At 42.2% G+C, this 12374-nt stretch overlaps 1 protein-coding gene across 1 annotated transcript in view; it reads left to right on the top strand.

The window, feature by feature from the left end:
• Nucleotides 1-12374, top strand: part of LOC138676167 (cadherin-related family member 4-like) — a 245039-nt gene that overhangs the window by 65296 nt on the left and 167369 nt on the right. The window contains exons 3-5 of the mRNA XM_069765150.1: nt 7230-7412; nt 7980-8068; nt 9048-9170. Of these exons, the coding sequence (XP_069621251.1) occupies nt 7230-7412; nt 7980-8068; nt 9048-9170 (395 nt within the window). The remainder of the gene's footprint in view (nt 1-7229; nt 7413-7979; nt 8069-9047; nt 9171-12374) is intronic.

Below are 12374 nucleotides of genomic sequence, written 5' to 3'. Positions count from 1 at the left end.
TTACTCTTCTCAATCTATACACTCGGCCTGGGACAACTCATAAGGTCCTATGGCTTCCAGTACCATCTACATGCCGATGACACTCAGATCTACCTCTCTGGCCCAGATGTCACCTCTCTGCTCTCCAGAATCCCAGAGTGTCTATCGCCCATATCCTCCTTCTTCTCCTCTCGCTTCCTCAAGCTCAATGTGCACAAATCTGAACTCAGTATCTTTCCTCCATCACGCATATCTTCCCTACCTGATCTATCTATCAAAATAAATGAAATCACACTTTCCCCTGTCCCCAAAATCTGCTGCCTCGGAGTAACCCTTGACTCTGCCCTGTCCTTCAAACCGCACATCCAAGCTCTCGCCACCTCCTGTCACCTCCAGCTCAAAAATATTTCCAGAATCCGTCCTTTCCTCAACCCACACTCTACCAAAATGCTTGTACATGCCCTAATCATCTCCCGCCTCGACTACTGCAACATACTCCTCTGTGGCCTACCTTCTAACACTCTCGCACCCCTCCAGTCCATCCTTAACTCTGCTGCTCGACTAATTATTCTCTCTCCTCGCTACACTCCTGCTAATAAGAATTGATGTTTTCGGCATTAAAATGGGCACTGTAGGTGTTTTCCTGTTCTCCACTCACTGCCGACTTTGATTCCCCATTGACTTTCATTGGGTTTCGTGTTTGTCGGCCCCCGACTTTTTGCAATAATCGGCCGATTTCACCCGACCCGACTTTTGACAGTGCCATTGAAGGATTTAACAGCACAGACTACACAGTGGTGGAGCAGGGAGAGGTAAGTATTGCAAGTGGTAGAGCACTGTTCGAGCTGGGGGGAACACTCTCTCGTGGGCGGCGGTACTGGCACAGGGCCCCTCATATTACGACGGTGTGTCTGATGTTGGTTGTGCACCACCACCATCAGAGACACTTCATTGTACTATGAGGGACCCTGTGCCAGTTCCGTTGCCCAAGAGTGGGCACACCCACTTGTCCAAGCAAGCGGCACTCGCACGGGTGCTTGCGCCAGGTGGTGACCACGGGCCTTTGGGAGGAGTCAGCCCATTTAGGGAGGTATAAAAATGGCCTATGGTAGACATTGAGCAGCTGCAAATGGAGGAATTGAAGAAGTCAGTAAGAGGAGGCCAAAAGCAAGACATTTTCAGGAAAGCTGTGTGTCAGCAGGGGAAGGTGGGGCAAAATAATTTGAAATCCATGATTGGTTCATTTTAATGAAGGTTAGATCATCAACATTCTGGGTAGCCAGACTTGTCCTTTTTGCGGTCAGTATTGAACCAGCAGCACTGAAGACTCTTTCTGATAGCACACTGGCAGCAGGGCAAGCGAGCTCCTGAAATGCATATTCTGCCAATTCAGGCCAGGTGTCTATTTTAGATGCCCAGTAATCATCAAAGGAGAATGACCTGTGAGGGAGAACATCGATAAGGGAGGAAAAGTAGTTCTTAACCATACTGGACAAATGCTGTCTCCTACAAACAGGACTGAAGTATATCCACTTTGTGAGAATTTGAATCTCACTTTTTTGGGGGGAGACTGAACCAAAACTCAGGCCCAGTGTATACAACAATACAATGTAAGTGGCAGAAAGTGGCTGGAAGATATATGAAAAAATACAAGGACTGTAGTACAATTTCAATCTCCCTACAATGATCTCAGGACAAGTATGGCAGCAATAAAAAGGACTGCTGCACACAAAAGTGTGGACAAATAAACAACAAGATAAATGTGCAGAATGGAGCAACAGGATTTTTGCTTTTACAAAAGCAGTTGGTTTGCACAGCAGCGTGCAAACAGCAATGCAGCTATCAGGGAGCCTTATAAGGCAGCCTAATAAGCTACAGAGCTGATGCACAAAAATATAGCCTCCACTGTCCCTGCAAAAAAAAGGTGTTGTTGGACAGTGGAAATTGCAACAGCACAAGCAGTTTGGGGGTTAATCTTCCCTCCCTAAGTATATCCCTGTTTCTGACGAAGCTGCAGCTCCCTATGCTCAGATCGGCAGAAGTATGATGGCGGTTGGCTTGCACGCCCCTTTATAGCCCCTGTGACGTCGCAGAAAGCAAGCCAATCACTGCCATGCCCTTCTCTAAGATGGTGGGGACCGAGACCTATGTCATCACGCTGCCCACACTCTGTGTGCTCCTTCATTTGCTTAGAAATGGAGCTTAAAGCGTCATACGAAACGCGACTTTGGCGCACAGATCGCCGACCTCATGGCCGATACAGTGGGATCGGGTCGGGTTTCACGAAACCCGACTTTGCCAAAAGTCGGCGATTTTTTAAATTGTCTGATCCGTTTCACTCAACCCTACTGCCAACAAGCAAATGGAGCAAAAAAAATTGGATTGCTTTTGAAGAATATAATCAGGATTCAGATGCAAAAAAATTATTCCTGGCCACTGATCCCTGGGGTTATGTATATATGCTAATTATCTGTAATAGGCAGCAGCAGACAGTAATGGAATGGATCCTCTTGCTGTATGCAATGAAGTATGCCACATACAATGCCGGCCTAGCCTACCTAGCACTGATAACTATATACAACACTGATAACTATATACACTGTAATTAGTCCTCAGATGGACTGTTGGTTTAGATGTATTTGTGTTTTCAATATGGTATACCAAACTAACTTACACACCACCAAATCTGTCCTTATCTTAGCAGCACCTCTCCCTACACTGCCTAAGTCCGGAGCTGACTGTGATGAGCAGGGCAGCGCCAGGTCTGATATAGACCCGATGACGCTCTGCAGCCAAATAATCACTGTAATGCCACAACCAACATGGCTGTGGTATTACAGTGTGTGGCAGACAATCCCTGCATGTTCATTGGTGCTCTAAAGAGCGCCAAACATGCAGATCGGTGACCCAAACTCCTGCCGAACAACCCTGGAAATGCTAGGCGCTCTTCGAACATCACGAGTAGTGAGATGTTCGGGCAACCACCAAGCACTTCCGAGCATGCTCGCTCATCACTATTCTTTATCTAAATCACTTGTGCTAATATTGTGGTGCAGGCACTAAGCCACATTTCCTAATCTAAATTGTTTGGGCTAATCTTGTGGTGCAGGCAAGAAGGCCTCATTTCCTAATCTAAATTGTTTAGGCTAATACTGTGGTGCAGGCAGGAGGCCACATTTCCTAATTAAAATCATTAGGACTTATATTGTGGTGCAGGCAGGAGGCCAGATTTCCTAATCTAAATCATTTGCGCTAATAATGGGGTGCAGGCAAGAGGCCACATTTCCTACTCTAACTTGTTTGTCCTAATATTGTGGTGTAGACAAGAGGCCACATTTCCTAATCTAATTAGATTGTGCTAATATTGTGGTGCCATTAGGAGTCCACATTTCCTAATCTAAATCATTTGTGCTAATATTGTGGTGCAGGAAGAAGGTCATATTTCTGAAAAGTAAATTGTGGGTGCTAATAGTGTGGTGCAGGCCCTGTAGATGAGGGCTTGACATGGACACGGAGTGATGCAACCACAAAAGCACTACATTCTCAGCCATAACTCTGGCTGTGGCCAGCAGTGATCATGGGTCTGCAGTTCATAGGGGCGACAAGGGTTGCCTAGCCTGGGCCTTTTTTGAGACCGAAAGGATAACCCAACTCCCGTTATCTGCCAACTTTTCAAAATATTTCTCAGAAAAGGCAAAAATTGGAATAATTTGACTACTTCATATGTGAACCAGGACATGTGCGATCCATATGCACGATCAACATACCTCGCCAACCACCAGTTGACCCATCAACCGCATCTGCTGTTTCTTCCTCCTCTGTCATCATGGCAAGTGTTCTCACAAAGCTCTCCAGCCACAGAACCCTCAATTGTTTTCCCCATACAGTCGGAGTGAGTGAGAGCCCGTTAGCTGTTACATAAGTGGAGATGCCTGCTCTTTATATTTCACTGAGCACACCACATATTTCTCAAGCCACTAAAACATCTCCACTGACACCTCACTCACAGTCCAGCAGTTTGTCCTGTTCAATCTACTCCACCCTCTCTCAGCACAGCAGTCAGTCCTGATTACCGCAGTTGTGGTTAAGAAAAAGAATGTTTCCTCCTACACATGCTAAAACTAAGAGGTTGAACTCCTCTTTCTACAATCTGTTGGCCACAGACATGCTGACTTTCCACCTGGTGGATGCAGATGGTTTCTGAAAGCTGACGGCTGATGCAGTCCCCCGCTATCAGTTGCCCAGTCGTCATTACTTCTTTGAGAAAGCTGTGACTGCGCCACACCAGAATGTTGCCGATAATATAACCCATTTGATACAGATCTGAAAATCTGGACTAGGGTAGAAGGGGAGAAAAGCTGACCCTGTACTAGGACTAGGCTGAAACCCTACGATGGAGTGGGCGACCTATTCCTTGTGAATAGACCTACCAATGTTTCCTAGGCTAAATTCAAACGAAGACCTACAGGTAGGGTGGAAGGGTGTCTCTGAACGATCTAGGGACTGGGAACAAAAACAGGTAACCTCCTAGTAGGAAAATAGAGGAAGCTGCAGAAACAAATGGAAAACCAAAAGCAAAACTGGCAGAACTTGAGATCCCAGAACTGCACAATATCAAACACAGAAAGCTAACAAGGCACCTAGCCAAAACACTAGCGGATTAACACTGTTGTCCAGCAAGGACTGGGAGGCAGGTGCTGGGTAGTAAAGGGTGATGCAATCAACTGACCTAGGACAAACCCAGCACCAGAGTTAAAAGACCAGCAGCCTGAAAACCACAACAAGATGGCGGATGGTCAAAACAAAAAAGATTCTAACACCATTCCCTGAAAAAATCTATGTTTACCAGGATGCATTTCACCACCGACACTTTGACACCTGGATGAGCAAACATGGGCAGGGGCGTTACATCCCGCTAACTGGGCACAGGGTGACTCTGGTGGCTTTTTGGGCTGGCAGGGAAGGGGCTGCTTCACAAGTTTTGGAATCCCCAAGGCTTGTGGAACAAATCTCTGTATCTAATACTTCCTCTTCATATTCTGCCTGCTTCACCTCCTGTAGAGCCTCCACCTGCACCCTAAACCTCTCGCTTAAGGAGACATGCGTACCAACAGTGCAAAGAGAATCCCCTCACCTCCATACTGCACAGCCAGGGCTCACGGCAATCAGGCAGTGTTTAAATTAATATGCCTTGGAGAGCTCAGTTACACAGTTCAAGAGTTGTGGACAGCTATCCAGACTGAGTTTGAGCAATGGCTGTCTCTACTGAACCTCACACACCTGCATTGCATGGATCACGTCCTCAACCTAGTGGTACAACAATTTCTCCACCACTTTCCAGGCCCAGATGCGCTGCTGCAGAAATCATGGTCTCTGCATGCTCACTTCCACCGTTCTCATCCTGCAGGGCATCAACTTGCATAGCCACAAAGATCTTTCGGCTTACCAGTTAACTATTTGATTAGTGATGTGCCAACATGGTGGAATTTTTCTCTGCACATGTTGCAGTGACTGTGACAGTAGCAACAAGCCCTGGTGCTGTATGTCATTTTGCATAGCCTGGGTCAACGCAGTACAAATGTGGTGCAAATCATGCTTGCAGAGTGGACACAGATGAAGGATCTCTACCCCCATATGCACAGTTTCGTAATGGCTACTAAGATGATTAGCGGTGATGATGCCATCATCAGCATCATTATCCTAGTCATCTACATGCTGGATCACACTTTGAGTAGTCTGCAGGAGGAGATGGTGGTCTCAGAGGAAGCAGAAGAAGATGAGGAAGGGATAGCAATATCTCAAAGTTCCGGACTGTCGTCACACAGGCGGGTGGCAAAGGAGTGTAGATTACAGCAATAGAGGAGGCTGATGGTACCAGAAAACCTCTTACTGAAGGTGTAGGAGCCGAGAAACAAATGGAGGACAAGGAGGAATAGGTGATGAGCGTGCAACAGTCAGGAGATGAAGAGGATAATGATCCCCTCTCTTTTGTCCATGTCTGGTGGGAGGGGTCAAAGAAGAAGGCTTGAGTGTTACCTCGCCACCAATACACCATGAAAGTGCTCGACACATGAGCGCCTTCTTGATGCCACTATCTGCAACATGATGGCATGTCCACATTCTTAGAGTTAGAAATGGTGCTGGCCTACTGGGTTGCCACTGTGTTCGATCCATCATACAAGAGTACATTTTGTCAGATGCTTCCCCCTTTGGAAAGGGATACACGCATGTTGTAGTATTGAAACACGCTTGTAGACAATCTTAAGGGTGGTTTTACCCAAGACAACAGTGAAACTAACAGTATGAATCGCAGATATAGACTTCAACCCCAGGAATGTTGAGTTGTCAATGCAAAAACATTAACAGCAGAAGGGTAAGTGGCAGTTTTTAGACCAGCCTGTGCACTAGCAGAATACAGAGTACAAAGTACAAGTCTTACACGTTGTGAACATCTGGAGAGGATTGTGTAGGAGTATTTGTAGCTCAATATCAATGTCATCAGGGAGTTTGGACCTTTTTGCATTTGGTCTTCAAAAATGGAGGAGTGGCCTGAGCTCGCCATTCACGCCTTGGAGGTTTTGTCATGCCCGTCAGCCAGTGTTCTCTCAGGACGTGTCATCAGCGTTGCTGGTGGTTTCCTGATGGATGAGCACATTTATCTGTCCCTTAAAAGTGCAGACCACCTAACTTTCATCAAGATGAACAAGTCATGGATCTCCAATGACTTTTACGCCCCAGTTGCAGACTGGGCAAACTAGACAATGGTGTAGTTTTAAGTGTGATGCATTATTGCCACAATTTTGCAGTCTCTGACACCTTTGTCAAAGGCTTCTGTTCCTGCTGTTACTACTTCTGCTGATGTTACAAACATTTTGTTTAAATGTGGAGACTTGAAGTTGGGTCTCCATCTGGTGAGTTGCCTGCAGTGGTAGGGGTGTTAGAGCCCCATTATACTATTTGTACTCTGGAAAAATTGTAATTGGTGTCTGCCCCTAATTTTGGAAATGCTTGGAACCCAAGTTGGGTCTCCTACATGTGTGTTGGATGTAGGAATAGGACTCCCAGACCGGCAGGCCTGCACTTACTTTCAGTCAATAACCTGTGTTACTATTCTTAAATGTCTTCAACAATAGTAGTCTACAAGGTTGATGTTTGTGCCTCCTGAGTGTGGCTGAGCAGAAAAGCAGATAGAGCTGTTAAATAAGGTATTAGGACTTTAAAAAAAAAAAAACTCTGCAATTGTTTTTTAGATACTGGAGTCATTACAGCTACAAGACACTTTGATTTTGAAGATCCCAGTCCAAATTTCTATGAATTCCAAGTCTCATCCACAAATAGACTATTAGGTGGCTCTGACAGCACTGTATTTACTGTGATTATTGAAAATGTTATTGAGCCTCCTATTTGCGGTCTTGAATTCCAAGCAAAAAGAGGTTAGTGCTTAATCAGTTATTTGTCTAAATAGACTATTAGACTATTTATTGTAAGGATAAATGCTAAATTATCTACTATAAATTCTAACAAAAAAAGTTAAAAAGTGCTATGAACATATAAAAACAGGAGGCAACAGCCTGATTGCCTATATGCAGGCCATGAGGATGACTTTTAATACTGTAAATTATCTAAAGAGTTCACAAAATTTCAGGGTAATAGTCTAAATTTGCCATAGGTACAGTCAGTTTTTCCTTATACACATCTTAGCTACTGTAAATCCTCCTTTGAAAAGAAATGAAATCACTTATTAAACAAAATCTTCAGTAGCTAAGATTTGCTGAAACTGTACATTACACTACCTTGCACAATTTATACATAGAATATTAGAAAATTGCAAAGCATCAAAAAAATCTTCCTAGTACACAGTTATCTTATAAAATAATTTGCCATCATTTCACTGTATGAAGAAGATGCTTGCTATATTATTTTTGCAAATTTTTTCATCAAGAATATATTCTGTAAATTCTTGTGCTATAAGAAAATAAAAACATTTTACTTTAATCTAGAGAGCAGAGTAATTGATGAGAATTTCGCCATGTTCACACCTATTTATCAAGTGCCTGCAAAAAACGAGGATGGCAAAGATGACCTGACGGTAAGATTAACATTTACACATTCACTGGCCAAGAGGACATCTACACATAATATTGAACCACTGTTTAGATCACTGTTTATTTTTTTTTGTGTGATTTACATAAATTACTGTTGGGGAATTGATTTTTGAAAATCAAAAAGTTAATACTATTTCAAACATAAATGTCAAGACGTTGATGGAATATTTTTCTTTCCATCAAAATTATTTGAAGGAAGACCATGACCCCTATTTGAATTCAACGGGGGTATGAAACTTTATATCTGCCATATGCCATTACAAGTAGAGTATGCTTTGTTTTTAGATGCTAGGTTGGAAAAACAAAAAAACATCCTCACATTAATTTGTATAGCAAACAATGCCACTCTCCTGGGAGAAACCTTAAAAAGTAAAGGATCCAAAAGAAGAATGGATTCATACAACCAAAGTCTATGGTGCCATATTTGATGTTCACAATATTTTTGTGCTTTCTTCATTATTAGTAATTTCTCTTAAAAATTGAAATTGGGACTTTGATATATTTCTTGAATGTAGTGATATTGCAAATCGTGATTATTAAATCACTATAAATAAATGATTGGTTCAGGGTGTTATTTTGATTCCCATATTTGAGGTTAAAAACTATTGTTTTCTAGGTTGAGGAAATTGAGAACAGGCTTAATGAGAAGGGCATATATCTTTTTTTAAACATTACAAACCATTTTACTATGTTACACCCATTCTAATAATTATTTGCAGTAGACCTTACAGTCCTTCATGATTCTATTTTTTTAAGCCTAAATTTCTGGGCTTGATTTCTGGATAATTGTGTTGATTGCAATAAAAATACAGTAATAAACACATGACATATATTGTTAGTGTTGAAAAAAAATATCCAGTATGGTCCTTTTAAGTTAACACTTTCGACAGCTTTGATATAAAATATTTAATTAAACAGTTTTTTGCCTTATTTTCTAACTGTTCTTTGTCTTCTTAAACACAGTTTGCTGTTGAGTCCGAAACATCAGGACCAACTCAAAATGGATTGTTTTTTGATGTAGATAAACGAACTGGACTTGTGTTCCGGAACACATCAGAACCTCTGGATTATGATGCAGGATATGAGGTGATATTTAGTTGCTGAAAAGATAAAACATACATCAGTGTAAAAGCAATAATGAAAAATGCACATGTCAACACAATACAATTTAAAAATACACATTAACCTCTTAGTGACTAGAACTACTGTAAATTGGCCTTAATAACCAGCTAATTAAATTTAAATTTAAATTAAAAATAATTGCCCTTCCTCTTTTCAGTACTCATTTCGACATGTTATCAAATTTTAATAATTTATATTTTTACAGTTGTTTGGGGCACATTTAAATTAATGAGTAAATTATTTAGTCTCTCTTTGTTTTTTTTTGTTCATATTTTTCACTGTTCACATTTCACCTCAAATAAACTGTTGACTAAATACTCTTGGTTTTACAATCGTGTGGATGCTGAAAATGTGTAGAGTTTTTGTTTGTATTTTGGGGGTTACAGTGTCATGCAAAAGTATTCACCCCCTTGACATTTTTAGAGTTTTGCTATTTCACAACCTGGTAATTTTTCAGTGTTTTTTTTCCAGGGTTTGCATCAGTTCTTGTAAAGAACATGGTTACAACTGTGAACTTTGGTTATCTTTTTTTGTGAAGCAAACAACAAATAGGACAAAATAAGTGAAAACGGCAGTGTGCATAGTTATTCACCCCCCCTAAAGTCAGTACTTCATAGAGCCTCCTTTTGCTGCAAGTCACTCTGGATAAGTCTATTAGAGCTTTCCACATCTTGTTACTGCCATTTTTACCCATTCCTCAAGGCAAAACTCCTACTGATCCTTCAAGTTAGATGGTTTCCTCTGGTGAACAGCAATCATCAAGTCTTTCCACAGATTCTCGATTGGATGGAGGTCTGGGTTTTGACTAAGCCACTCCAAAACTTTTATACATTTCACCTTAAACTACTCAAGTTTTGATTTAGCAGTATGCATTGAGTCATTGTCTTGTTGTTGTCCAGTCTCAAATCACTGACAAACAGGTTTTGCTCAAGAATATCCTTGTATTTTGCACCATTCATTTTCCCCTCGACTTGGACTATTTTCTCTGTCCCTGCTGTCGGTGTTCTTGGGGTGATAAATTGTGTTGGTTTGGCTTTAGACACAGCGTTTACCTTGGTTAACAAAAAGTTCAATTTTAGTCTCATCTGACCACAGCACCTTCCTCCATACATTTGGGCAACCAATTTCCCACCTGTCTTTTGTAAAGCTCAAAACGAGCCTTACAATTTTTCAGTGAAGGTAAAAGTTTTTTTTTCTGCCCACTGTAACATAAAGGCTACCTCTATGGAGTGTAAGGCTTGTTGTGGTTGTATGGTCAGATTACAGTTTCTCCTTGAGAGCTCTGCTGCTCCTTCAGGATTACCTTTGGTCTATGTGCCACCTCTCTGATTAATGCTTCCTTGACTAAGCTAAAGGTACCTTCACACTAAACGACGCTGCAGCGATGCAGACAAAGATCCGGATCGCTGCAGCGTCGCTGTTTGGTCGCTGGAGAGCTGTCAAACAGACTGATCTCCAGCGACCAACGATGCTGGTAACCAGGCTAAACATCGGGTTACTAAGCGCAGGGCCGCGCTTAGTAACCCGATGTTTACCCTGGTTACCATCCTAAAAGTAAAAAAAACAAACGCTTCATACTTACCTTCCGCTGTCTGTCCCCGGCGCTCTGCTTCTCTGTACTGGCTGTGAGCACAGCGGCCGGAAAGCAGAGCGGTGGTGTCACCGCTCTGCTTTCCGGCCGCTGTGCTCACAGTGAGTGCAGGAAAGCACAGCGCCGGGGACAGACAGCGGACGGTAAGTATGAAGCATTTGTTTTTTTTACTTTTAGGATGGTAACCAGGGTAAACATCGGGTTACTAAGCGCGGCCCTGCGCTTAGTAATCCGATGTTTACCCTGGTTACCAGTGAAGACATCGCTGAATCGGTGTCACACACGCCGATTCAGCGATGTCAGCGGGAGAGCCAGCGACCAAATAAAGTTCTGGCCTTCTAGCCCCGACCAACGACATCACAGCAGGATTCTGATCGCTGCTGCCTGTCACACTGAACGATATCGCTAGCCAGGACGCTGCAACGTCACGGATCGCTAGCGATATCATTTAGTGTGAAGGTACCTTTAGAGTTTTGGTGGGCAATCCTCTCTTGGTAGGTTTGTTGCGGTACCTTATTCTTTCTATTTGAAGTGAATGGATTTCATGGTGCTTCGGTGATTGGGATATTTTTTTATATCCCAACCCTAACTTATACTTCTCAGCAACTTTGTCCCTGACTTGTTTGCAGATCTCTTTAGTCTTCATGGTGTTGTTTGTTTTGTCTTGCTTGGTCTTGGTCTTGCTTAATGCTGTTGCAGCCTCTGTGGCCTTTCAGAAAAGGTGTGTATATACTGACAGACCATGTGGCACTTAGATTGCACACCTGCAGGTGGACTTCCTTTCACTAAGCATGTGACTTATGGAGGTAATTTTTTTAACTGGATTTTTTAGGAGCCTCATAGCAAAAGGGGTGAACACATATGTGCAATCCATTTTTTAGTGATGTTATCTCATAAATTACATTTTGCCTATATTTTTCTCACTTCACTTCAACAATATAGACTATTTAGAGCAGATGCATCACACACAAATCAGTTTAAAAAAATAATTAAACACAGGTTGTAATGTCAAAAAATGAGTAAAAGGCCAAAGGAGTGAATACTTTACCAAGCCACTGTGTATGTATGCAATAAAATGTGTTTTATATGCAAAAAACAAGATTTAAAAAAAATTTTTTACTAGTGTTTTGTTCTGGTGACTTTGTATTTTGTATTACTTTTTGTTCTATTTGCATCATCTGACACATTCATAGGAGACAGCCTTTTGCTGTGCTATTTGTCACTGACACAGGTGATCTGGGTCTGCAAAGACCCAGCAGCTCTGATATGATGGCAGAGACCTGGCTATCATGTTATCATCAGGTCCTATAGAAGCATTAGTGATGTTGATGCATGTGCTTTTTATATAGCTCTCACTGAGTGCAATGTAGCCAGCCAAGGAGAAGACCGAAGTGAGAACCATATCTGCTCCACCTATATTTTAGGTTTTAACTCTACATCATAAAATTACAATGTCACTGGGTTAAGGGTCACCTATCACATGAAAAAAAACACTATTAATCTGAAGATATGGAGTTCATTGGCAGGTTAATAGCATTCTGAACCTGTCTTGTGGAGTAACTTAGAGCCCACCTGAC

The sequence above is a fragment of the Ranitomeya imitator genome, chromosome 4 (genome assembly GCF_032444005.1).
Source record: "Ranitomeya imitator isolate aRanImi1 chromosome 4, aRanImi1.pri, whole genome shotgun sequence".
In the NCBI taxonomy this organism is placed as follows: Eukaryota; Metazoa; Chordata; class Amphibia; order Anura; family Dendrobatidae; genus Ranitomeya; species Ranitomeya imitator.
Note: the sequence above shows the minus strand (reverse complement) of the source record. Positions and strands in the feature narration are given on the sequence as shown.